Below are 26,217 nucleotides of genomic sequence, written 5' to 3'. Positions count from 1 at the left end.
TTAATGTGTTGTTTTGGCACTGACACTGTGTCATTACTTCTATTTATTCTTTCTGTTTCCCTGTCTTACCACACGCTCCACCTTCAATTTGTGCCCATGTTCAGTTTTTACTTTTCTTGTCACTTCCACTGATAGCCTTCCAGCCACTACTCCAAGTAGCTGTTTTTTCAGTGAGTGAGTGAGTTTGTTTTCTGTTCTCTGACCCTGCCTGTTTGTCAGCTGATTGTGTGCTTTGTCTGTTTTGTTTGGACTGTCGGGCCATGTTTTCAGTAAAGAGACAATTTTACCCCCAAACTAGTGCTTTAGCCTGCTTTTGAATGGAATGTAACAGAACAGCACTGATTGTCAGGATCACTTTGTTGTGGTGTGAAACGATGGCAGTCATATTTTTAACGGGGAGGCCCTTTACATTCTCAGTCACATGTGTGGCTTATAGATTACCTCATTAAATCTGTGATCTCACAGTTTCACATGTTTGTTTTTTTTCACCAATAAAATTCACATTAGGGCTGCAATTTACGATTATCTTCATAATCGACTGATCTGACGATTCTCGATTAATCGAGTGCTTGTTTGGTTCATAAAATGTCTACCAAATCACCAATGTCCACAAACCAAAATGATTTAGTTTTAATGAGTTGTTTGTTGAAAATATTCACATTTAAACATCAGAAAACTGGTTTTACTTATTTAAAAAAACACTCAAACTGAGAAATCGCTAATCAAAATAGTTGACTATTAATTTTGTTATCGATTAATAATCAATTTATCGAATAACCGCTGTCCCCTTAATTCATGCGCATATATGGATTAAGGCAGCTGTTATATGGGGTTTGGAGATTTTGACTGGTGAGAGTGAGAGATTTTAGAATGGTTAGCAGACTGACTCATTGCAGCAGGATGAATAAAAAAAACACACATTTCTCAGAAAAAAAATGCACCCTTGGGTTGCAATGTTACATAAGCACCAATCTGTGAGCTTACATGGTTTGCAGGATGTTGTGTGTGAACATGAAATGCTGCAATAGACTTTGTGTGTGTGTGTGTGTGTCTGTCTTACTGTACATTCTCTCCTCCTGCTCAGTTGTGCTGGAACAACCGTGATCCATAATACTTAACTGAACTCTGCCCCTGCTATTATAATCCCTCTGGATCTGCCCAACATGTCGTCCATTATTTGACCTAACAATTGTTCCTTTAAAGGTCTTGATTATGTTTGCAGTGATGTGTTTGACATGACAAACACGCCTTGTTCTTCTGAGACCAGGTAGAAATAGAATATGTCACTGATGAGATGTGGCTAATATTGTCAGTGCTCTTTCTTTTCTCTCTCCCTCCAGTCATTTCGAGGAGGTGGTGTTCTCCTGTGGCTGTGAGATTCGCTGGCTGCAGCTATGGCAACAGAGAGGAGAGGCGGGTCTAGGCAGCCAAGATTTATACTGTACTGATGGCTTCAAGAAGATACTCCTGCAGGAAATGAACATTAGCAGCTGTGGTAAGTTTCAAGTGTGAAAATTGGCACGAAACACACAGTCCTAATGCACTTTGTCCTTTTATGGAGAGCTCAATCACAAATACAAAAACAAACGAAAAAAAAGCACAATTGTTGGTGACTATTTCTGCAGCAGAGTGATATAAGATTGTTTACGTGGGATTCAGTAAAAATAAAGCACAATGTGTGACAACGGTAATGAAGGAAAGTGTCCCACAGAACAACAGTGTGGCTCTGTGGGACATGATCTCTTATTTGTTTTTGGAAACAAGGGAGCTCTGTGGCACAGAGGATATCAAGCTTTGACAGTAACACACAATTTAAACAAAATGTAGATCAAAAGAAAATATGATATTTTCTTTTAAAGCCATAGTGGCAACTTTTAACAGGGAATATACACGCAAGATGTGGACACACTGACTTGTAGGTGTTGTTATTAAACGATTCTTAACCAATGAATGAGAACATGAATCCTCATCCAACTCTCTGTACTTGTGTAGATCTATTCCTGTGAAAACGCTCACGGTGTGTTTACATTTCCTCTCATGTCCCTTCTCTCATAGACTTCCCTGATATCAGCGTCAGTCATAGCAACCTCACAGTTATTGAGGGGGATCGCGTGACAGCGATCTGCAATGGCTCCGGATCCCCTTTACCTGAGGTGGACTGGCCTGTCAATGGCTTGCACTCCATCAGTTCACAAGAGGTAGGGAGTAAATGCACAGAGAAAATGCCTGATCCCAACACTTACAACACGTCTTTGTTTTTGTGGGTTTGATACAAAATGAGTCCTCACATTTGAAGCACACACACACACCAAATGAACTAGATTTTTAGGTGTTGCATTTTGTAGCTGATGCTGGGAGTTTCCTCGTAAATAATCTGTATGTATGTTAACATTAATCATTGGCATGATGTGAAACAAACCGCTGTACAGCAGCTGTGTTTCCCTCACAGTGGAAGTGTTAAAGTCTACACATGGAGGGCAAGTATCTGAAATTGAAACTGTAGTAAATTGATCGTGTGATTTGGAACTGGCAGTGACAGAGCACAATGTTTCCCACCACATTCTGTGAGCCACCGCTGCTGGATTATTGAGCACTGCTGCTAAAATTTCACATGATTATTAATAACAATGTCACAGTCATGATTAACTCCGATAACTTGCAAATTTGAGCACCAAAAGCTGCAAACTGACCCTGACATGGACTGGCGACCTGGGCAGCAGAGGCACTGATAAACAAGAGATATGCGACATACTTGGAAAAACAGTGGTAACATACTTACTTGGTCACAGTTCTATCACATACCGCTCAGCAAACCGTAGTGGAGAAGCCAAATTGAAAAACTATTAAGGAGTCATTTGTTTATTTTTTACAGTTTTGTGGTCTCTGTGGAGAGCTCAGGTTTAAAAAGGCTAATGCTGCAGTTGGTGTCTTAAAACTGTGGTGTGTAATTTCAAACAAACAAACAAGAGCTAGATTGAGAATCCAGAGCAAATCCCTCCACCTCTCCCTGTGCTAACCTACATCTACATGTTCCTGGTCTCAACTAAAACATCCACTCTTCCTCTTAGCAGCTAAAAGACTACAATGCTGTAACAGAAAAATGTTGCTGTAACAGAAAAATGTTGCTGTTATGGTGCTCAAATACACAAGGCAAAATTCTCGCTCATAAGTGGAGGAGTCGGTGGTGGTAGGGCTGCTCGATTATGGAAAAAATAATTAACACTATTTATTTATTTGGGTCAAAATTTCAAACGATTACTCATTGACTTGAACTTGAAACAAATGGAATTTATTTATTGCACGTAAAAACAACGTCAACATGAAGTTTTGAATGAACCTTTTGAATTTACTATAAATTGTATATATCTTTACTTACGCTGCGTTTTTAACAAAGCGATTCCACTGAACGCCTGTGTTCTATTTTTGCCGGATGACGAGCAGGACAGGAAGTCAAACGCCATTACAATATTAAAATAGTTATTTTCAGAATAAAGGCTTTTGTAATAATCACTTTGTTTTGATTATTTTCTCTTTCTAATCGTTTGGGGCCATAATCCTAATAGAAACAAAGGTTATTATTAATTGCACAGCCCTAAGTGGGGGTATGCAACAGCTAAACATAACAAGAAGTAGCAGACGTCAATTTGAGAGTTGAGAGAGTGTTGGTGTGATTTAACCTTTTCAGGTGTGTTTTTTTATATGACAAGCTTATTGATGCTAGGAGGAAAACCCATAATCTTTTTGTAACGTAACGTAACCACATTCATAACCAGGAAATGTTGATTATTATCGCCCTCATTTCAGGCAAAGGTGCTACAAGCTGTTACTCTATAAGTAATATAATTTTGATTCTTGAAAGGTGAGCCCACACATGTGTCTAGTACATATTGCAAAATCCGAATATGAGCTTAGTGTGGTGTGAGAAGAGCAGTAGACCAGAAGTGTGTGTACGTATTTGTCTCACATCTATTAGCTCTGGCCCCTGAATTTGGCCCTCACGTACGCTCAATAATTTTAGAAGGTGGGATGTCTCTGCTGCCGGGCATCTTCCAAACTGCTAAGAATATTCAATAGAGAAAACATTTATTCCATAGTTTGAGGGAAGTTTATTATAAGTTTCAAAATTCATTAAATAGCTTCTATTTAACCATGGTGCACTCAGTTGTAATGAAAAAAAAATTGTGGAAGATACTCTGGGTAATTAAAACGCTGCATCTGTGGCTTATAAGTAGCTTATACACTCGGAAACGTGCACTTTGTGTGTGATATACAGTCCTTATTATTTGATAGCAAAGTATAGTTTATTGTAATTACAAGCAAGCGATTGGGGGAAAAAAATCATTAACGTTCACCCTCTAGTTGTCACAGCTGGCAATATTGGAAATGTTTTACAGCAACAACTCCCACTTGTTAAAATAGGTTTAAATGGCTGCAAAAGTGCCATCACCCGCAGTTACATTTGCATAACATCCAGGAAGTATTACCATTACAGTACATTCAGCCAAATTAAATGGACTTTTCACATTTTTTGGCCTTGTGTAACAATGTGTATTGTTGCGAAACTAGCGTACTTAATATATTTAAATGATGAGGACAAGGCTATAGTTTAGGGGTTTCACATACTCCTCATTTGGCCAACGCTACACAATACAGCAGTACAACGCAGTGGACATTAACTGTATTACTTATGATAAATTAACATAATGACCGCTGTCATTTGTGAACCAGCCTGCTTTTCTTTGACGCATCACTCCTCTCTGACAGGTTCAGCCATTTTATGCCCATATACCCATTACTCTATGGCATTATTACAGCATTGTGATGAAATAATCATTATTTTCATACTTTTACTCTGCTCTCACTCCAGGCCAAAGTCTACGGCAACAACACCATTCATTCCATCATCTTCACTTTGGACAATGTGAGCAGAGATGACAACAACTTCCTGCTAACATGCACCGCCACCAACATAGTGGGCATGACCAATGCTTCTGTCCACCTAACTGTTCACTGTAAGTACACACTCACAGAGACTCAACACCACTGTTTGCAGTGGAGGGGGACTTATTGTTGTTTCCCTCCAAAAGAACTTCTTCCAGAAAACTAGATCCAGATTCAGGCTAAAGATCTGTTTATTTAGTTTCGAGCAAACGGTACATTGTGTGTCGACTCACAACAATAGCACCTCCAAAGTTGATATCAAAAATGGAAATGGTTCCTGTATTCTGGAGTAAAAGCTCTGATTTTAGGATAGAAAAGTTACATTTCTATACCCATCTAGGGGAGTGGTTTCAGCTACCCTTCCCGGCGGACCTTTCAGCTGATGAGCCACTCGAACCAGATGTGTCCGAGGGAGCTGTAGCATCGTTCTCTTGTTCTTTGGTAGGAATGCGCTCTATTCCCTGCGTCCAGACTTGTACCGCCACCAGGACCCTGACGCGCGAAATGTACCAGGGTCCGCGATATGTGACGTGCAATGTGGCATGAGCACGGAAGTAGACTAGGGTCTTGAGTCAGAAAGTGTGAAGGTAGTGGTGAGGTGGCTTTGGAAATGTATTGGGGTAGCATGTAAATATGTCACACTGTCCAATGAAACTTACATATAGCTTGTATGCCGGAATTATGACCTACGTTTACATTTTCAAAAGCAGCGCCCCTAGCGGTTGTATACATGACAGCAACCTGGTACCTTGGAAGTGGTATCTAGTAGCTTCGCTGAGGTCTCCGCTGGCAGTCCACTCAGTTGCGAGAGCACTGCATCCGAGTGTGGTCGACAAGGGTTCGTGAAGGGAAAAAGTTGTGAGGACCAGCCAAAATGTTGTCCTCAGTCAAATGTTAGGGGTTGAAAAAAAGGTTTAAATCAGAACTTGCCCTCACAGCCGACTAAAAACACACACACATACACAATGTTCTTCTGTTGTATTGCTCTCATATTTTCAGTGTAATGGTCATTCTGGACAAACACTGGTAATAGTGCAGTAAACTGAACCATCCATCATCATTATAGCCCATACACATCTGTCCGGTATCATGCTTGTGTGTGTGTGTGTGTGTGTGTGTGTGTGTGTGTGTGTGTGTCTGTGTCTGTGTCTGTGTTTATATTCTTGTGACCTACAAAAGGAGTTGTTTGTATGAATGTATTGTCATATGCAAAGGCCTCATAAATTATCCTGTCACATGGTGATTAAAAAGGCCACAACAGCATCACACCTCAGGTGCATTACACAGAAAAATCATGTTTCAGCTGTTGAATTGACTGTTAAGTCTTATTAAAACAGAATGCAACCCTCAATTCACTTTGAAAGCAGTGAATGAATAATCCTTAAATTGGAACTAATCGTGTTAATATTTAACTACTGATTATCTTTTAATGTGAATTTTACAGTTGTGAATCCTGTATTCCATATACTTGTTAATAAGCTCAGATAAAGCAATTTCACACTGCAATTTCGAAATTTTTCGTGGTGACCATGAGCTATTCAAATTTATTACCCGAAAAGAATATCAGTTTGACTTACATATAAATATATACATAATGCAAAGATTTCTTTTATTCTTTCTCTCATCAGTATGCTGACTTAAGTGTCTCAGCTCCAAATCTATTAGTTCAGATTAAATGTAAATCTTAAAAATAGGGTGTGTAGTTTCTGTAAAAAATAAAATAATAAGTTGCATCAACATTTGGTGCCATATAGGCAGGAGGGATTAAAGTTGTAATACATCTCAGTGTGTGCTGATGAAGGAATATGTCACAGAGCAACACAAATACACTTTTTACAGCATTTTATTGCTGCTTTATAATAAGACAACGGAAATACTATGTTCCACATTTTCCTAAATTACCAAATTAATAAAAACATTTTAGCGTGAAACATGTTGTCTTCTGAGAAAGGGAAGATTTAATAAATCCAAGAAAGATAAACATTGGTGAATTTGAGGATAATTTAAAACAAAAAACAGGGAGGGTTAAGAAGAAATGGTGGGTTAGGGCTCAATGCTTGCTTCATGTTCACTGCTTGGTTGCTCCAGCAACAGCGTTCATTTCAGCTAAAATGTCGGGCAAACTATATTGGAGAGAACAAGCTCTTTGTCAAATAAGGTGGAGACGATGTCGTCATGATCACGTCACACATCTCAGTCAATGCAGAGTATACTTACACAATTTAATACAATTAATGAATGTACTCTGTAGTTGTATATAATACGGCCATAGTCAACTACGGACCTGTGTATAATAATCTGATGGGTGCACACTGTTCCCAGTGTGAGCTATATACCTGCTAATCATGCACACATCCATCCACAACTCGAGGCTTGAATTTAAAACACTGTGGAGACTCTCGACTGGTACTTCATTTTGCATTTGTAAGCACACTGCAGTCAGATATTGAGCTTCCCTCTCATGAAGTAGTGACAACCATTTGAAGCTTGGATGGTTTTAATGGTCGGACTGGAGAGGATATATGAGCCACATCTCCATACATTCATCAGATTACACCCATGAATCTTTCTGTGCATCAAGACAAAATCACATTGTTTGTTGATTCATGAGAGGTAGATCAAGAATATTTGTGGTTTGTGGCTCCTGTGATGATGAAATAAGTGAACAGTGAACTGATCATAATTGGTGGGAAAAAAACTTTAACAGTTTAATGAAGGACTTCACATTAAGGTCTTAAATCTGTCATTCTTCTGCTTATTACACAGTTACTAGCAAAACAAATTGATTAAAATGATTTCTGTCTTTTAGAAATGGTTGTATTGCTCCCGTTTAATGAAATAGTCCATCAGTTTTTATGGGGTTGGAACTTCATCCATTACAACCTCCCAGTCCACAACCTCTGACTGACTTTTAAACTCCCTTGTTGCTTTTATGCTGTCTTCTTTTCCCATTTTCCTTTTCTTAATGGGGCGATATCAGCCATTCAAGTGATTGTTTAGCCTCTCACTCCCACTGCACCGGAGTCTTTTGACGAAATCACTTCATGTACCATGCGAGACAAGGAAGTTGCTGATCTACAGCTGCCAAGATCGATAGGTCTTTGTCACTTAGGTACATTTGAATGAAGGATTTCAAACACCGAAGTTAAAAAATAACACAGCTGATCTTACTGTGGGAGGTCACAGTGGATCAATAACACTTGTGTGTGTGATTCTGCTCATTTTCTCCATGGACTCAATGATTTATTTTTTTAAATTATTTTTTCTCAATAAAGCTTCTAGTTCAGCTGGTTTTGCCAGTGAGTTTACATTGACAGATTCATCAAACTTGTTTTTGTGGATTGCTGTTGGTCACAGCATGATCACAACAGTACAGGGTTCCAGTCAGGATTTTATTTCAGCGTAATAGTAATGGCGAGGGAATGCAGCGACCAAGCTGCAGAGCTTTTGGTGCGGCACCTTTGAAAATTTACGGTGAAAATTGGCCATTGTAAGGGCACCCAAAGAGGAACATTGTTATTTTTACACCATATATTCTTGATGGGTAATTTTAATACGATTGTATCTTGGCAGTGTGTAACTTTCACAAAGGACGTACCAACTGCGCTGGTGAATTTGACATCTTTCAAAGATTAACTCTTTAAGTTTGTTTTTGTACCTCGATAAAAGATAATGCAATTTAGTGGGGGAATGACGCACAGAGTTATGGCAGAGCGACTGACAAATTTAATGAGAGAAAAGAGTGAAGCATGCTTCTAAAGTTACATGGCCTGGCCATCAAAATATGGTTAACGTCACAATTCTAATGGAAAGCATGGCATTTCTGGGGATGGTTTCCATCAACTTGGCAGTTGCAGTGCAATGGGGAAACTGTGTGGAAAAGTCCCTGATTTTCCGGCCTGCACGCGCCATTGTATTTTGGCCGTCTCGATTCCGTCCCAATACAACGTCATCCACATTTCATCTGGCATTATTACACAACTAAATACAGTCAAAATACTGTTACGCTGTAACGTCCTCAATTTTGTGTGTCGGCCACAAATCATAGCGTAACGGGCCGATACGCTACCATGCGCTAGCTAGAACACTGCAGGATTGTGTTAGGGTATCATGCACATGTTGCAGTTAAAAACTGATAATAAGTTTGTCAGTATCTAAGTACTAATATGTCTTGTCCTCCTCCCTGTCAACAGTTAAAAGCTGGTAACATTTGCAGTGAGCCACATTTTCCAACTTACATTTCATATCAATGTGTTGTGAAGCTCCTGTACATTTTTCATTGAACCCATACATTTCCAGTTAAAGACTATCACACAGGTGTTGATGCCTTTGCTGTTGTCTTTGACTGTGCTGCCCCTGCATGAATGGCATACACCACCCTGCTCACACACAGACGTTTGTCATTTTCAAGCAGATAACTCGCTGCTTTAGTCACAACCCATTTATCCATGTATTGGGCTTGCTGCCAATATTGTCCTGCTCATTGATTCAGCAGAGAACAGCAAGTCATTCTGAAGGAAGTGGATAATGATTATGATAACACTTCCCAAAAAACATGGGATTACTTAATGGAAAAGCTGTGCTGCGTTCAGTCCAAAACAAATGATAAATAACAAACATCAACATCATCGTAGTGATAAAAACGTGTACAAATTTAGAGCCTATCATGCTCTGATACCTCATATTTAGTGTTACTTCTTTAGGACTTATTCTGGCACAAACAATGACTTTGTCAGGACCAGTAATCCTCATGGAGACCAAAACCTGGTCCTGTTTAGGCAGAATCTAATTTCTTAGGAACTGGTTAAATTTAGGTCCAAGATTTAAGGTTAGGGTTAGGCAATGACTAGTTATGGTCAAGGTGATGGATAACAGTTTGAATAGGCTGTTCAAATTAATGGAAATCAATGCAGTGTTCTTAGAAGAATAGCTGCACAAAACCTGTGTGTGTGCGTGTGTGTGTGTACGCACTTGGTATTCCTTATGTTGTGAGGACCCAAATCACATTATGTGGACTTGTCTTCCTTATGGGTACATAAAATCAAGTCCCCAAAATGTAAATTACTACATTTTAAGATGAAGACATGTTTTAAAGTTAGGTTAAGGTTAGGGTCAGATTTCAGTATTAGGCCAGTAGAATTTATGGTTAAGGTTAGAATAAGTTAATGTAAGTGAATGCAATGTCCTCTGAAGTCATGGAAACCAGTGTGAGTGTGTGTGTGTGTGTGAGAGAGACGAATGACAGCACTCCACTTTCTCGGGTGCTGGATTAAATTTCATACAGTCGGCTGCGGTAAGACAATGACATTGTTGTAGCAAACAGCCTTGCATTTGCATTTTTGTCAGTAAACAAAGAGAAACACAGGAACAGGATCACACATGCTCACACACTCCAAATCGATTGCCACAGATTGTGATGAGACCAGCATATTAAAATAGTAACTAAGGTCTTTCTCCTGAGTGTCTCTGCATTTCCTCTCTGGCGCTCCCACTTGTGGTAACAACAAATCAAGACAGATGACAAATAATACATCTTTCACTGGAGTGCAAGTCCATGTGACATAGTGCTACATTCAAATCTTGTACTGTGCATGAGGTTGTATTACAAGCAGAGCAGTGATCGTGTTTTCTCTTCTCTTTTATCTTTTAAGTTCCTCCCTCCATTGTGAGGCTGAGGGAGCCAGAACGCCGCCATGACACATGCATAGAATTCACTGTCCGAGGTTCACCTCACCCAACCTTACGATGGTTCTACAAAGACAAGGTGAGTTTGATGGATATGCATGTTTGGTTGGCATGTTATAAAATCACAGAAGCATATATTGTTTCAAAATCACTATGGTTAGCAAACAATTGTTGAATACTTCTACTGCATTTGAGGAGAATCCATTTTCTCTCAACTCAGTATTTTTTATTTTTCCATTTATTTACAAATACGGTCGAAGATGCACAAACATTCTCTTAGGAAAAATACAGACTTGCAGAAAACACTTTGACAAAATTTCACAAAACACTTCAATAACACCGAAAAGACATTTAGCAGATTACAGAAAGTGTAGCAAACAAACACGCGTGTGATTGGACACCAAAGTCTCTGATGTCATTTCCTGTTTACACTTCTCAGTATGCTAGGCTAAAAGATACAATAACAATGTGCAACTGGCTAAGTTGTGTTTTGTGTGTTGTCTTTTTTTATTCTGTATAACCTGTATTGACCTTCAGGACCACCATAGTCAAGTCTTATCAATAAAAACAATGGAGTATATACTTTACACTGCATGTATCTGTAAACAGGGAAATTGTAATGATTGCATAATACAAACTCAGCACAGCCTTAATTGATTTTATTTGGCTCAGGTTGGGTTTGTACAGGACAAAAACAGAGTGCCTGTTGGGTTTGTGCTGAGTCTGGTTAGTACTGTACTATCTTGGGCTCAGGTCAGGTTCTAACAGCGAAATGTGACACATGCAGTGCTCCAGTTTACCTGACAGTGGGCCCTGAAATGTTAGAGGAAAAGAAAAATTATTTGGATCAACAGGTTTTCCAGGCTTCTATTAGTAAGTGCCTTTAGATATTAGCAGGATTGTGATGTCACTGTTCAATTGTTGCATTTGTGTCACTCCCCACTCAGAAAATCTCCCACACCGAATACATACGCCCTGATATGGATATATACCAGGACTATGTAGAGGGCTGCCTGACCTTTAAAAACCCAACACACCTCAACAATGGCAACTACACTTTGGAAGCCAGAAATGATCTGGGTGTAGCCACCAGCACTGTGTATGGACATTTTCTCGACGAACCTTTCGACGGTAAGCAGAGACACTTGCACTCGCATCAGACACACCACATTTTTTTGTGAAGCTGAACTGAACAAATCGGTTTAATCAACTGTGAATGTGGGCGGTTTTCTCTCCCTCTCTTTCAATTCCAACATGAAGTACAACTCAAAACAAAGAAAACACTTCTGCAACGCTGCATCATTCACAACAAATACAGCACAAGTTCAGTTTAGTAGCTGTCATTGTGCGTTTAGTTATTATATTTGAGATTACTGTGACTTCTGCTGCTGTAAAACTGTCCACTGCATAACAACAATCAATCACAATGTGTGTTATTCAGCCACTTACTTTATTCACTTGCACAGTAGCTCACAAAACACAATTGCAATTGGATACTTTTCTCTTTCTAAAGCACAAACAAGATTTTGTCAGATTAAATCAATGCACACGTTTTCAAAAATGATACTGCTAATGCATGGATTTCTGCATTGTGGGAAAAAAAGGGGGGGGAAGCCTGCTTTGGTCCTCAGGTGATCAGTGTTATAACAGGTTCCTCATGTGATGTTTGCTCCCTCTCACCAGCAGCACTCTGACTGTGACAGGGTGGTGTGGTGAAATCAAGGTTATATTTAGCTGAGGTGTAAATGAGATGTAGAGCATAAAGACAAGCTATATTCAGATCATAGGTGATGAGCTTGTTAACAGTGTGATTTCTGTATTTAGCTCTTGTGACACCTTGTACTTGTTCTTGTTGTACTCTTACCTTTAATAATAGTTAAGCTTTTAGGCTTTTTTGATCGCCTTTAATGAGCTCAACTTGAACTTGTCTGCACAATATGTGTCGCCGTGTATTTTCTGACTCTTTTTCTTTTGTCACAGGTATATCAGATGATTATGGTTATGGTAAGTTCATGTTTAGTCTCCACAGCCATTTAAAGTATTTGAACTGAACTTGAGTTTAGTTCCAGGTCAATGCAAATTTTCCACTCTTGTTTTTATTGTAATTCTGATTTTAATGTGATTTGTTTGATCGTTTGTGAAAAACATAAACAATATACTTTTCAACACACTGTACATAAACAATGTTAATGTTATATTGTCAGAACTAATACAGCTTTAACATTAAATGCTTTAAATTTGTCTTTTAAGTGTTGCAGTGGGTATGTGCTCATAAAGCTCTTTCTACTTTATTATTATTTGTTTAATATTATTCTTAGACAGTTTCCCTGCAGAAGCAGCCTGACAGTAAATGTGCATTTTTATCCCCCCCCCCAGTAACCCCACCTACAGACCCCCCCAAACCTGACGAAGATACTACCGGGGTGAGTGACAAAGATATTCACATTCATCGTTTGCTTGAGATTGTGTATACATTTTTTATATTTTTGTCTCTTAATTTATCCACTCACTCATGTGGATGGACAAAGCGTTTCGCATAATAACACTTAAATTATCCTTTTATGTAGAATCAGATAAACTCATGACAGTGATTGTTTTCGAGGGACTTTTTGAGTTGTAAACTTATTTTATCATTTCTATATTGGCTCATTCTTCATCGAAAAAGATTCATTAGTCATTTGCTATCTGCCGAAATCCCCACGTGGCCAGTGGGCCTGAGAGCTGGTTAGAAATGTAATTGTGTTCATCTTTTTCCTTGTAATTGACTGGGGAAACTTGAACTGCCTTTATTTATTACCATCTGTGTTTGGACAGACGTAAATGGATGTATTAATGCATCTTTGAAGCTATGATTATGACACACATAAAAATGTTGTATAGAATGGGTTAGGTTAAAATATTTCTTTTCCTGAGATGGAATATAAACAGGAAATGAAAGGAAGGAAGGAATTAATAGTAAAACTAAATGTTCCCTTCAGCACCATGCCAATGTAATGTCTCTGTCTCTATATCATGTGTTCATAGTGCATAGAAAACACACTATTTTCAGTATGTGTTGTCTTAAATGAATATTTATTCTGGCCCCTGGAAACACACTCCACACATGAACCAGCTTCTTCTACCAAACTGCAATGACAACAAGGACATTCTCCAATTAATCTCACATCGTTTCAAGACAGATTGGCCTCCAGGCCAATCACCGTTAGAGCTTAGTTCACACCATATGACTTTCAGTTCCATCATCAGGTCGCCATTGAGTTGTGCATCTTATGGCCGTTCACCCCTAATTGTAACGAGATCTTCCGTTGCTGAAAATGTGAAATAAACGCAGCATAGATCCCAAACTAATTTCCAACATATGACGGCTCAAGCCACCCCAGCCAATTCATAATCTTTGTATTCGCTGTGTTTCAAGTCTTTTGACCCCGCCCCTTTATTGAAATACACACTGACGTCAGTGACAGAGAGAAAGGGAAAAGAGACAAGAGGATCTGAGTGAATAAAAGCTCTCATCACACTAAGAATATTTCAACCATTAGCAAATGGAAATCACACGTCGATCGTTGACTGTAGCTGCTAATTAATTAAGATACGAGTGCAGATCACTGTAATAATGCTGTGAAACTACTTCTGCTCAGACTGTGTCTGCTGAGAAGGTGGTCTCTGTTCTGTCTTGAGGACAGTTTGCTCGCAGGAATGTGGACAAATGCTTCCTCAAACCAAATGTGGTTTCTGTGACTTCTAAGGATGCATTCACAACGCATTATCTGGCCGTGATCAGTGAACAGTGCCTTAGATTTACAAGGCGTCTGTAACATACTTCCTGGTATCTAATAACTTAAGCTGTGTAACTGTCTGTGTAAATGATGTGTGTGATTCTAGGTCTCCATAGCAGTAGGACTGGCAGGGTTTGCCTGTGTGATGCTCGTGGTTCTCTTCCTCCTCATCAACAAGTATGGACGGCGCTCCAAGTTTGGCATGAAAGGTAAGATCTGTTAATCTCCTTGAACAATCCGTCCAAAACATTTGTTACATTTCCATCAGGCTCAAAGTGTGTGATGTGAATAAAGCTTAATGGTGTGGCTGATATGCAACTGTAAATGTGAGAAGCAGTACTTGTGGGTGGAAATTTGACTAAACCTGTTAGCTTTGCTGTCATTTTAATGTTCATACAACAATGTGTGAAGGGATAGGATGCATGGAAAGAAGGTGGTAACACCAGAAAGATAGGTTAGATTTACAGAAAAATGAAGAAATTGAATAACATCAATTTGTTCATACACATTGAGGCACAACACTCTCTCTTGAGGTCTATATTTAGGATTTAGGGATGCTTAAGAATCTGAAGACCTCCACAGGTTGCATTAATAGTTGCTTTACAACAAAATAAGACCACAGTCAGAAACAAAAGAGGAAACAGAGTAGCATTTCGTGATTGTTCTACAATTCATCGTGAAGGCTCATGGTGTTGATTTGCAGACTGCCCTCCTCAGCTGGTAGCTATGGCTGAGTATTTGCACACTGTAAATCCCAGTGATGGTGAAGGCAAACTGCCCACACAGCTCATGTTTACTGACTCGACTCCACTGTGATGGCTGATATCAGCACATACAAGTGGGACGAGATAGGAAATGGACCCAGTGCTGATATATCAGGTTTTCTCTGGAAAGAGCAGACGAGTTTGATCTTCAAACATACTATAAACATACTATATAACTCACTGTGATGGGCTCAACTTTTAGTCTCTGCCTCCTTTCAGAACTATACAATGTTGTAGTAAGTATTTTGTTTCTAAATGCCAGTCAATAGGGAGACAAAACCTCCCTCAGAGCCAGGAACCGGAAATATGCTGGCACTGCTAGCGATATGAAAGCCAAGTCATGAGGATGTAAACGTTGTCCTCACAAATGGGTTGGAATCAAAATTTGTCCTGAGAGCCTTATAAAGACATGTATGTGAATACACACACACACACTGTCCCTTAAGGGCACACACACGCACAATCACCCATCTGTTGATTACACCCATCTGTTCATTTAGAGCTGCCATATACAACCAACCCATATTACTACCTGTAGGGTGAATACAACACACACACTGAAGTATCACTGACATTTGACTTGAGGCAAACAAAGATGAAATGTGTTGATACAGAGTCTTAGCCACTCAAAATGGAGGCTTTTTAAAGAAGATGGAGCCGTGCAAGAAACTGGTGATTCCATTAAGCCTCCATTACTCCTTTTATACACTCGGTTCTGCTTGAGGAGGAAATGACATCTCTGTTTTCTTCTCAGAAGGAATATTGTCATCTCAATCACTCTGTAATTTGTTTTTAGATCCAACTGTCTTTTAATGTCCAGATTACAAGGACTACGAGATGTCTATCGGTCTGTCTCCCAGTGTCTGTCTCTCCTTCCATCCCTCTGAAGACTTATTGGCATGATAGTATCTGTCATCTGGAGCTGAAATTGAAGTGTGTAACACATCAGGCTCTGCTCTGAAGATAGACACAACAGCCAAAAGAAGTGTGACTGAGCAGGAACTTAAAGGGATAGCTCAGTTTGTTGTGTGGTTGTATGACATACTTACACACATGGTGCCACATAAAGTCAAGGATTCTTTCTCAGTGGAATGGATCCTTCCAAGTTGGGTCCCGCAGAGATGAGGCAAGGTTTCCTTCTGGCATTCTGGGAGTGGATAAGTGTAACATGCTAGAAATAATGCATCACTTCCTCATAGAGAAGGCTCGGCCCAGCAAAACATGCAAGGGCAAAGGATTGTGGGTACCTATGCTGAGCTGAGGATACACAACATGCATCCTTATAAATTATCTGTTGGACATCCTACTGAGGAGAAGTTCTTCAGCAGGGGCCAATGATGTAATATCTTTTAAATTCAGCCATTCGAGGATCCTTCCTTGACTTTGAGAAGTCACTGTAAGTCAGTGCTGCCGAGAACCAACCTGAGACATGGAGGCTGATTCTGACTGAAAAAGGAAAGGGCAGAAATGAAAAATGACAGAAAGACAGAACAGAAAGACTAAAAGAGAGGTATATGGAGGAACTGACTTTGTGGTGAGTCTGGAGGTTTTTCTCAGAGAAACTCTTAATTCATTGTGATGTTTTCCTTTAAGCAGTGAGCTGAATCATGGTGTCATGCTGTTAGAGCACAAACTGAGAAGAGGCATTAGAGAAGGAAAGAAAGTGCAGGGAGAAGTGAAGCAGTGAGAAGAAGGTAAAGAGAACAACACAAGCACTGGAGTTAGAAATGCGAATCTTGACTTTAAAGTTCACTTGAACTTCTTCATACAGGCTCTTACAACGCAGTCTCTGGGATGATATGTTGCCATTGTAGGTTTCTGCAAACCACGTGTACGTGTGAGCTCAAAATGATATCATTTATATTTCTTACGGAGGAATTTAAGAAGTATTTTCTCAAATACTTTAATTATATTTGTGAATTACAGAACGTCATCATTGCTAAACATTGTTAGAGAATGCATTTGTGTTTTGTGTGACAGGGTTACACAAAAAGCAGGTTGTGTTTCTGAACTCATTACCAAACAGCATGTGTAGGAGGAGACTCATCTATGTAAAACAGAAATGTGAAAGAGGGTTAAATAAGGTGGCTCTCGTGTATTTTTTTTTCACTTTATCACTTTATGTATGTCTCTCTCTCTCTCTCTCTCTCTGTCTCTCTCACTCTCTCTGCGTCCTAGTTCATACAACCATCTGCTCTGGTGTTTTATTAAACACCAAAGGCCTCCTCAGGGCCTGGTTTTCTTCATACAAGCTCTGTTTTTTTCTTGTTTTCTTTACAATCTCCAGTCTCACCATTAGATTTCAAATCACAAATTCTTACACACTAGACCTTTAAATGACAAGAAGATTTGTTTTACGTTTCCCTTCTGGCAGCCATGTTTTCTGTGAGGTTCCTGTCGATGACAGAACGATGGAAAACATGAAAGAGAGGTATTCTCTGTCAAAGAACGACAATCGTGAAGAGAGCAGGAAAAAGTTAGTCTTCATGCTCGGGACCATCAGACATATACATAATAACATTGTTAGATTCATTCTTTCTCTAATGTAGATATAATTTTTGCTTTGTTGTACAAAGGCAGCATAGTCTCTTCACTCTACACACAGAGAAAGAGTGAGAGATATCATTAGCTAATGCTCTCAATAGTAAAAGCCTATGGGAAAAGGAATTGGCTCATTACAATTAGAATAAGGAGTTATCATCTTTTCTCCTGACTGGCTTATGAGAACATCAGCAGAGTTCAGAGTGAGGAACATGAGGAATCATGTTGTGCTCTTGCTGGTTTCATGGCACAAAGCAGAGCCTTGTAGAAATCCCACAGGGATTCCGTCCTTTTGATATAGGCTTCTGGCTAATAAGTGGTGTAAATGAAAGATGGTAAGCACTTGAAGCAACACTGGAAACCTCAAGGAATGGAGGTCGCTTCAGAACAAATGACACATTTTGCTCCATAGAATATAGGCTGTGGGACTGGATGTTTGCATGAATGCCATTAACAGCCTGTCTTGGAATTGTATTGTGTTACAATAATAAGTATTATCCACAGATATGGACTGTTATAGTGACCATAAATATTATGCTGGTGTATGAAGAAAATACAGTCGCTTCTCATAAACTGCCATGAGCTGTGACTAAATAAAGTCCCAGCTCACACTGGCTGAAAAGCAGAATTAAGAGCCTCTGAAATCTCAGGAAGAGGTGTTTGGACCAAAAGGAAGTGTATTTGTTATTGTTTTACCTGCTCATCAACACTGGTAATTTATTTTTCTGTAAACCATGAGAAACATAACAAAAAAATTGGTTCAATATGTCTCATATCAACATATTTAAGGGGACATAAACGTAAACAGGTCTCCTAGAAAGCAGCAGTCCACAGTTGTAGACAAAACACCAGTATGTTTTCCACAATGCGACACAGCGGAGTGGATGTTGAAATATTAAATATGAAATATATGATCTTTACCAAATCATAACCAGGTGCTGTTTGTGCCCAAACCTTACAGCGTTCATACCCCCGGAAATGGGAACATGAACATTTGGCAACTGCATTTATATTTAGAGATATGTCAGAATTGCACATAATGTCGTAGAAAATGTGTGGTTTGATAGTGCATTTAGTATGGGTTTGTCCTAAATTACACACTCCCACCAGCATACCTTCTTTTATAACTGTAGTGCTGCTACCAGCAACAGTCAGTCAGTAATTGAGGGAGGCAGCCACTGTGTTGGCCAGTACACCACCCAGGCATTGTGACTTTTTCCTTGGTGTTGATTTCTCTTGTCTACATGCCACTGCTTTTCTGTCAGCATCTGTGACATCCTCCAACAACCCCCCACCACAACCCCCAAAGCCCTGAACAGGCAACAAACCAATCTCAAAACCAGAGGGCAAGAAAGGCAGAGAGGAGCGTGTGGGGCAGATTGACACTCAGCGCTCTCAGATGAGAATGCTCCGTCTGTCTCTATCATTTAACATCACACTGATAAAGCAACACACAGAAAATGGGCATCAGAGAGAGAGGAAATAGCTTTGAGTGCAAACAGGGACTAGGGGAAAGGAGCGAGCAAGTGAGGTAGAATCACTGAGGGGGGATTAGCGAGAGAGAGTGAGCACTGAGGCATGTTGGGTAAGAAAGGCTGCAGGTCTGCTGGGAGTTCAGGCCTCTCAGCTCCAGGGACAATAAGAAGTGTTAAAGGTGAAGTAATTATAAGCCATCATTTAGCAACAGAGCACAGAGCCCCCACTCAGGAGAAATGATGATGTGTATCAATTTATACACTTAGCCATCCCCTGAGTAAGTGTGTGAGTGCATATTCTTACTCTGCTATCGCAGCAAGAACCAAGTGAAGTTTTAAAGACCTTCATAGTGGGGACATGCTTTTGTAGTTAGGTCATTATATAGTATTCACTTGCAACCTAAAATGGCACAGTGAAATTATCTCACAGGTACTGACAAATAGTCAGCACTGACTGAACTGTGCACACACAGCACTGAAGTCAGCCATATGTTGCACATTTGTGCCCTATAAAGCATGAGCATGCTTCATGGTCCATAAGTTAACAGAGAAGCTCTTGGCAGCAAAATGGTGTCATTCTGGCCACCTTTTCATTCTTGCATAATTGTTATTGTTGTGGTCTAAGCTATTGCTTGTCCTACCTACTCTGTCACAATGTGTCCCTTAAGGGGAAAACTGATGCGTGAAAAACGCACTCATCACACTGTGTGTCACACATGTTTGGGTAGAGATCTTCACTATAGGCACAACTGCTGCAATGAGGAAAATCACCTGCATGTTTACCAGGGTCTACTTTACAACAGTGACCAAATATACAATACCACCTGGTTGTATTTTGCGTCTTAAATTGTGTAATAGAATAGGCTTACAAACATGGATAAATACACCACCAAAGTCAAACACATAAAAGTGACACCTGTAATTCATAGTTTATTTCCTCTATTACTGTGCTTCATGAGAAATTTTAGGCGTGCCTTTGCTCTCTTTATGGGCATGCTTCATTTGTTCCAGTTGCTATATTATTTCTGTAAACTACAGTAAATGCATTCAGTACATTCCCTTCTTTTTGAAGCATGGTAATGCAAGAACATTCAGTTAGGACTGGAAACAATTATAGGGAAATATTTTAGCTTGCTCCAGTGCTCACGAATTAGAGATCCACCCTAACAGCTGATCAGATGATTTAAGTAGGTAATGAAGTCTGAGGACTGCTCACTGAGCCAGCGAGGAGCAGGTATTGATACTGGGAGCCTATTTGATTAATGTGAATAATAAGTGTGATTGAAAGACTGCGGCAACAGTTGGGCACGGAGGAAAATTAAGGGGAAGCTTGTGATGTAAACCACAGTATAAATCACCATGACCTAAGAAATGTTTTATTCAAGTAGGGTGCCTGGTAGTTCCAATAAGCCATTAGGGTCTCCCAGCTCCGTAAATTAGCAGTGACATGTAACGTACAGTAGCCTGTGTTGAAAATGCAAATGTCTAATCAGCCAATCACATGGGAGCAACTCTGATAGCTTTATAGTTGTGTTGTGTAGACGTGTCAACAATGCAAAAAGTTCAAACTGAGCATCACAATGGGAAAGAAAGATAATTCAATTGAATGAACGTGGCACGGTTTATACAGTGAAAGGCTTCACTGAGTACATCAGAAACTACTTATTTACAGGGATCTTTGTGCACAACCATCTCTCATGATGTTGTGACTAAAAAGACAGCAGCCATACGTCTGCTGGCTGTCAGTGACCAACATGATTTATTCCCAAGCTGCCTGTCTGTCTGCCTGTTGGTTGACTCACATCATTTAACCTCTGACCTTTGTCCTTCTTGAAAACCTACTGCCTCACAATTTCTGACACCATTCATCCCACCTCCCGTTTCTCCTGTCACATTCTCCTCCCCACTGTGATATTTTGTCACTTCTCTGTCAGTTACTCTGTGTCTGTGCGTCCTTTCGTCTTCCACTGTTACACCAACATGTCTACACTGACACATGGATTAAAAATTAGCATTGGTCGTCCTCTAACTGACAAATGGCATAGGTCTGGTCCCTGCTGTGGCCAAGGTGTCCATCAATGCTCACATGTCTGTCAACACTAAGAGCAGGGCTTGAAATGGGCCCGTAGCGTACGGTGCACAGTACCAGCACTTGTTCATTTTACTATTTTGAGTACCAACACTTTTATTTGCGTACACTTACTTACAGACAAGCCGGGACTCTGTTTAGGTTATCTGTCCAATTCATTATTCCCAGAATAATCATTTCCAGAGGTCACTGCATGACGTTCACCCCTTCTACAGTGTTTGTTTCCAACAAGAACAATATCTATTGACAGTGTTTAAAATGTTATATATTGGCTAAATGTGTAATATAAGTCTAGTCATTTTGAACTAGAAAACTGTTGCCACTGTTGCCTCACATGAAGAAGGTTTGCTTGTTCGCATCCAGGCCTTTCTGTGTAGAGTAGCGTTTACATGTTCTCCCTGTGTGTGCAAAGGTTTTCACCGGGTATGTCCAAAAACATGCAGAGGTTAATTGAACACTCTAAATTGCCCACAGGTGAGAGTGAATTGTTGTTCATCTCTCTTGGCCCTGCGATGGACTGGCGACCTGTCCAGGGTGTACCCCACCTTTTGCCCCATGTCGGCTGGGGAATACTGGCCCTGTACAGAAAGCTGCTACAATCCTCATATGGAAATGTCTTAATGGCAATGTTGTGTATTTCATGATAAAGAGGCCCTGATTGGGTTGAGCCTACAATGAGGGACAATCCTGGATACATCAGAAAAGAAAAAATCAAATACAAATGAAAATGGAATATGAAAATAATGGTTACATTTATTTCTACTTGCAGAACTTCTGTCGCCCCAGGAAGTCTGAATTATTACTAAAACATTGCCACCACCACTTTTTTTCCACCTCAATGAGGAGAACAATAGAGGGAGACAGCAGCAGTGATTGAGAGACCTATTTGATGAGCGCACAAAGCAGAGCAGCGAATCAAAGACACTAATCATATTTTTTTGATAGTTTCCCCGCAGTTACAATCCAAAGCTCAAACACATTCACAGAGGAGGCAGTCTGTAGGAGTCTGCGGGGGTGAGGACTAGGAGGAACATTTTCATGGGCACTTCTTAGCATTTTCAGCCATACTCCAACTTTCTGCTTTTGCTCCTGCCATGTCACGACACAGAACACATCATGCCCTGTGTGCCGCATACGAACAACAACACTGCTACAGTGAGAGTCAGACAAAAAAAGTTGGGTTAGTTGATGGAGTTGATGGACTTAATCAGCATTGTGTGAACTCATTTGGCAATGGCTTGAATATAATGAACATTCATTTATATTTTAGAAGTTACACACTACAGCTTATAGTCTCAATTATCGGCACTCTCTGCATGGTTCGTGCCTGCTCATCTGTACTGTACATACTGTCATATTCAGCCCATTTTACAAAACCTGAATCCCATTGTCGATGGATGGCTGAAAGCATTTTAAAAACATTTTTAATGTGTTCGATGCAGATGTTCAGTCTGTCTCTTTGATGCCAAAGATATACTCATCCACTCTACACAACTTCTCTCTGTCTTTCCAGGACCAGTAGCAGTGATAAGTGGGGAGGAGGACTCCGCCAGCCCCCTTCATCACGTAAACCACGGGATTATCAGCCCCTGTACACTGGATGGTGGGCCTGATGCTGTGGTGATTGGAATGAGCAGGATCCCTGTCATAGAGAACCCGCAGTATTTCAGACATGGACACAACTGCAACAAGCCCGCCACCTGTGAGTACATGGACTCACCCTGCCTTCCTCACCTCCTAAGGAACACATGATACCAAATCACAGACGTATAATACCCTCTCAACTCAGGGCCCCAGGCAAATTCAAACTTTCCCCAACTCTGTTGCAAAGTAATCACTGAAAATGGTGCAATACACTTTGCTGGGTGTATCATTGATGAGAAGTTATCTGGCGTGTATTATGACATTCTAGAATTATTAGACCAAAGTAGCATTTCTACTGCAGATATACTTAGATATACCCTGTGCTTTTTTGATGGGAATTTACAGAGAATTGCATTATTTGTGAAAATTGTCAAAAACACTCAGACAATTCAGTCAGTGCTCAGAGTTATATTTACCAAGAACTTGGTGCTTCCTAAGTTACATTGCCTACATTGATTGGGGTATGTATAATATGCACAAAGGATACGTGTTCTGTTTTAGATGAGTTTACTTTTTTATAATACAATAAGAGGAATTGCAATGAAACTGTTGTGCTTACTCAGTATCGACTGAAAAAAACGCATCATATTATAATAAGTTAATTTTGTATCTTAAAATGAAAATCAAACGACTTAGAGATACACAGATCCAGAGGGAACAGAGAGTAGATACTGTATGTTGCCCCTTTGCATGACAACGAGTCAGTTGATGTGGTTCAGGCATCTGATCAGAACACCTCTTTGGCATTTTCCACTGAAGAGTTCTCTATTTACATCAACCTGGCACGAGCCTGTAGGGTAGTTTCTGGATACACTGGAGAGACTATGTCTCATTTGACCTCTGATACCCTGATAGGTAGACACTGATGGACCAGTGGATATTTTCTTCAGATATATGGTTAAAAAAACTGAACACATCTGCTATATGGATATATCTTGTATATATAACAAAATTATTGAAAACATTTGTCTTCTTTGGCCATATTACAACACTTCTGCTTCTTCTAAGCCGTAAGAGCCAATTTTATCTACATCCACATCTGACTGTATCTCTCTGCTGCTCTGCCTCTGTTAATCCTGTTGCTTTGCCATCCCCTCTGTGTCTCCATTGAACACAGAGTGTTCTACCACATCGGCAGAGCAAATCGTTTCTTGCCTCTGTACAGCCACATAAATCTCAGCAAATCCCTTAGGAGACAATATAGAGAGAGACACATACACGCACACACACTACTGATGCCGTGGTCAATGGTGATGCTGATCCATCACAAGAGTCACCTTGTGTGATTATATATTACCACTGGTATTTGTGTGTGTGTGTGTGTGTGTCTCAACCACTGTATTCCCCTCGTGTCTGAGATCATAAACCTATCATCACTTTCACCACATGAACACATACACAACTCACTTATAAATGTATGACCTGCACACGTTTCACACATGGAATTCAAATTTTGAAACAACAGCATGTAATTCTTTCATCATATTGTTTACCGTTGTTCTTCTTCAGATCTTAGGCAAAGTGTATTCATTTGCGACAGAATGATGTGGTTCTGGTCAAAATGAAAGTAAGGATTATGTTGTCGATAGGTCATTAGTGGAGCTTTTACATGTTCATTTGCATTAGCTGTCAGTCAGGCATTGTTAAGCTTTATAGTCTATTTGATATTTTTGCGAACTTGATGCTGATTGCCAGAGTTTACAGCTCTGATTTCACCACTTACTCCGTGCAGAGAGAAAGACAGAACACCATGTCACATATTGTGTGGGTTGGTGATTTACAGTGGCGATTGCTCTAAGACAGAGAGGGAAGCTCAGCTTCCTCTAAAATGTCAAAGTCAAATATGTACTGTATTGTATTTACATTTCAATACCAAACACGCACTAGAGCACCATAAGTATGTGTCGCTAGTTTGTTCAGAAACTGGGGGTCAATGGAGCGGTGGACAGGCGTGGACGCTGGGCTTCTGCATGATGATTGGAGGTAATGTCGAGTGTTAGAATCTGCAACAATCATTAACACTAGTGTGTTACAATCTGCAACAATCATGGACAGTTTTATTGAAGTTAGTGTAGTGTTCTTCACTAAAAGGAAAAGTTTGTTTATTCTGTAATGGCCCTTTTCAATTCCATGTAACAAATACATGTGCAGCCATTTCAAATTGTCCTTTAGTGGACCAGTGTTTAGGATTTAGTTGCATTTAGGGTGAAGTTGCATATAACAACCAACTGAATACCTTAACCTCATGCTTCCAACCAAAGTGAGAAACAGTGTTGTCATTCAGGCAACACAAAGGCTCTCCCTTAAGCCAGTGTTTGATTTGTTCATTCTGGGCTACTGTACGAACATGACAGTAGAACATGGTGGATTTTGTGGAAGAAGCACTTGCTCTCTATCGAAAATAAAGACCATACTGGTGTTTTTTCCAGATGTCAGATCTCTGAGACTGAGAGACCCATGTCACGAAGCTAATATTCTAGAAGAGCAATAGCTGTCAGAATATAGATCTACTTACTACAGATTTTAACTAAACAATTTCACAGACAGCAAATACAAGTTTTTGTACAACGGTTCATTTATTGCAACATAATTCAAATGATTCCATTGTAATTATATGCTTGTAATGCAGTAAATGGACCACTTTAAGTCAAGTGTTGTTAAAATGATTGAAATGTCCCTTTCCAGTAGTGTGTGCTGTTGCCCTTTTATTCCCCAGAGCCTTTATAGCAACTATATGTACACTGCTGGATGATGTGAGTCCCAGAGCTCATTACAGTCGCACTAATTGCAACCTAGTGGCAGAACGGTCGAGTCATTCAGCTACATTTTGTGTTTGTTTCGCGTGTGTGTGTTAATGACAGTTAACCATGAACACAGTGCACGTAGTATAGGCTGAAGATGAATAGACTTTGTCTGACTGATAAATGTTACAGGTCACAGCATAAAATCCATAGGTCTAAGTACATGTGTGCTCAAGATTTAGAATCTACGAATGCCTGACTGTAGTTACTTAAAAAAAAGTCATGGTGCTATTGATCCTGTTCAGTGCTGCACATTATGTGGTGTAATGAATGTTAGAAGCGTTCTATGTGGCTATAGCAAATAACATTTCTCAGACCTCGCAGCTTTATCCCACTTTTCTCGACACTCGATGTCCATTTATATGTAGTTTAAGGAACCAATCACAGAAACAGACTCTTTGGAAAAAAAAACAAGAGCCAGCAAAACAAAACTGAGGACAAATAGTGAAATAACATTTTTTTGTGTTTCTGCTTTTTATCAGCTAACTGGTCATGCAGAGT

General features: G+C 39.8%; 1 protein-coding gene across 2 annotated transcripts in view; it reads left to right on the top strand.

The window, feature by feature from the left end:
• The window catches only part of ntrk3a (neurotrophic tyrosine kinase, receptor, type 3a), a 95,012-nt gene that overhangs the window by 51,400 nt on the left and 17,395 nt on the right, over positions 1–26,217 (top strand). For both annotated transcript variants that reach the window (XM_058646465.1, XM_058646464.1), the window contains exons 5-13: positions 1,341–1,495; positions 2,056–2,198; positions 4,868–5,012; positions 10,593–10,705; positions 11,574–11,757; positions 12,607–12,630; positions 13,003–13,049; positions 14,509–14,611; positions 22,785–22,973. In XM_058646465.1, the coding sequence (XP_058502448.1) occupies positions 1,341–1,495; positions 2,056–2,198; positions 4,868–5,012; positions 10,593–10,705; positions 11,574–11,757; positions 12,607–12,630; positions 13,003–13,049; positions 14,509–14,611; positions 22,785–22,973 (1,103 nt within the window). The remainder of the gene's footprint in view (positions 1–1,340; positions 1,496–2,055; positions 2,199–4,867; positions 5,013–10,592; positions 10,706–11,573; positions 11,758–12,606; positions 12,631–13,002; positions 13,050–14,508; positions 14,612–22,784; positions 22,974–26,217) is intronic.

This window comes from Solea solea, chromosome 12 (genome assembly GCF_958295425.1).
Source record: "Solea solea chromosome 12, fSolSol10.1, whole genome shotgun sequence".
Taxonomy (NCBI): domain Eukaryota; kingdom Metazoa; phylum Chordata; class Actinopteri; order Pleuronectiformes; family Soleidae; genus Solea; species Solea solea.
This window is presented reverse-complemented; position numbering and strand designations above follow the sequence as displayed.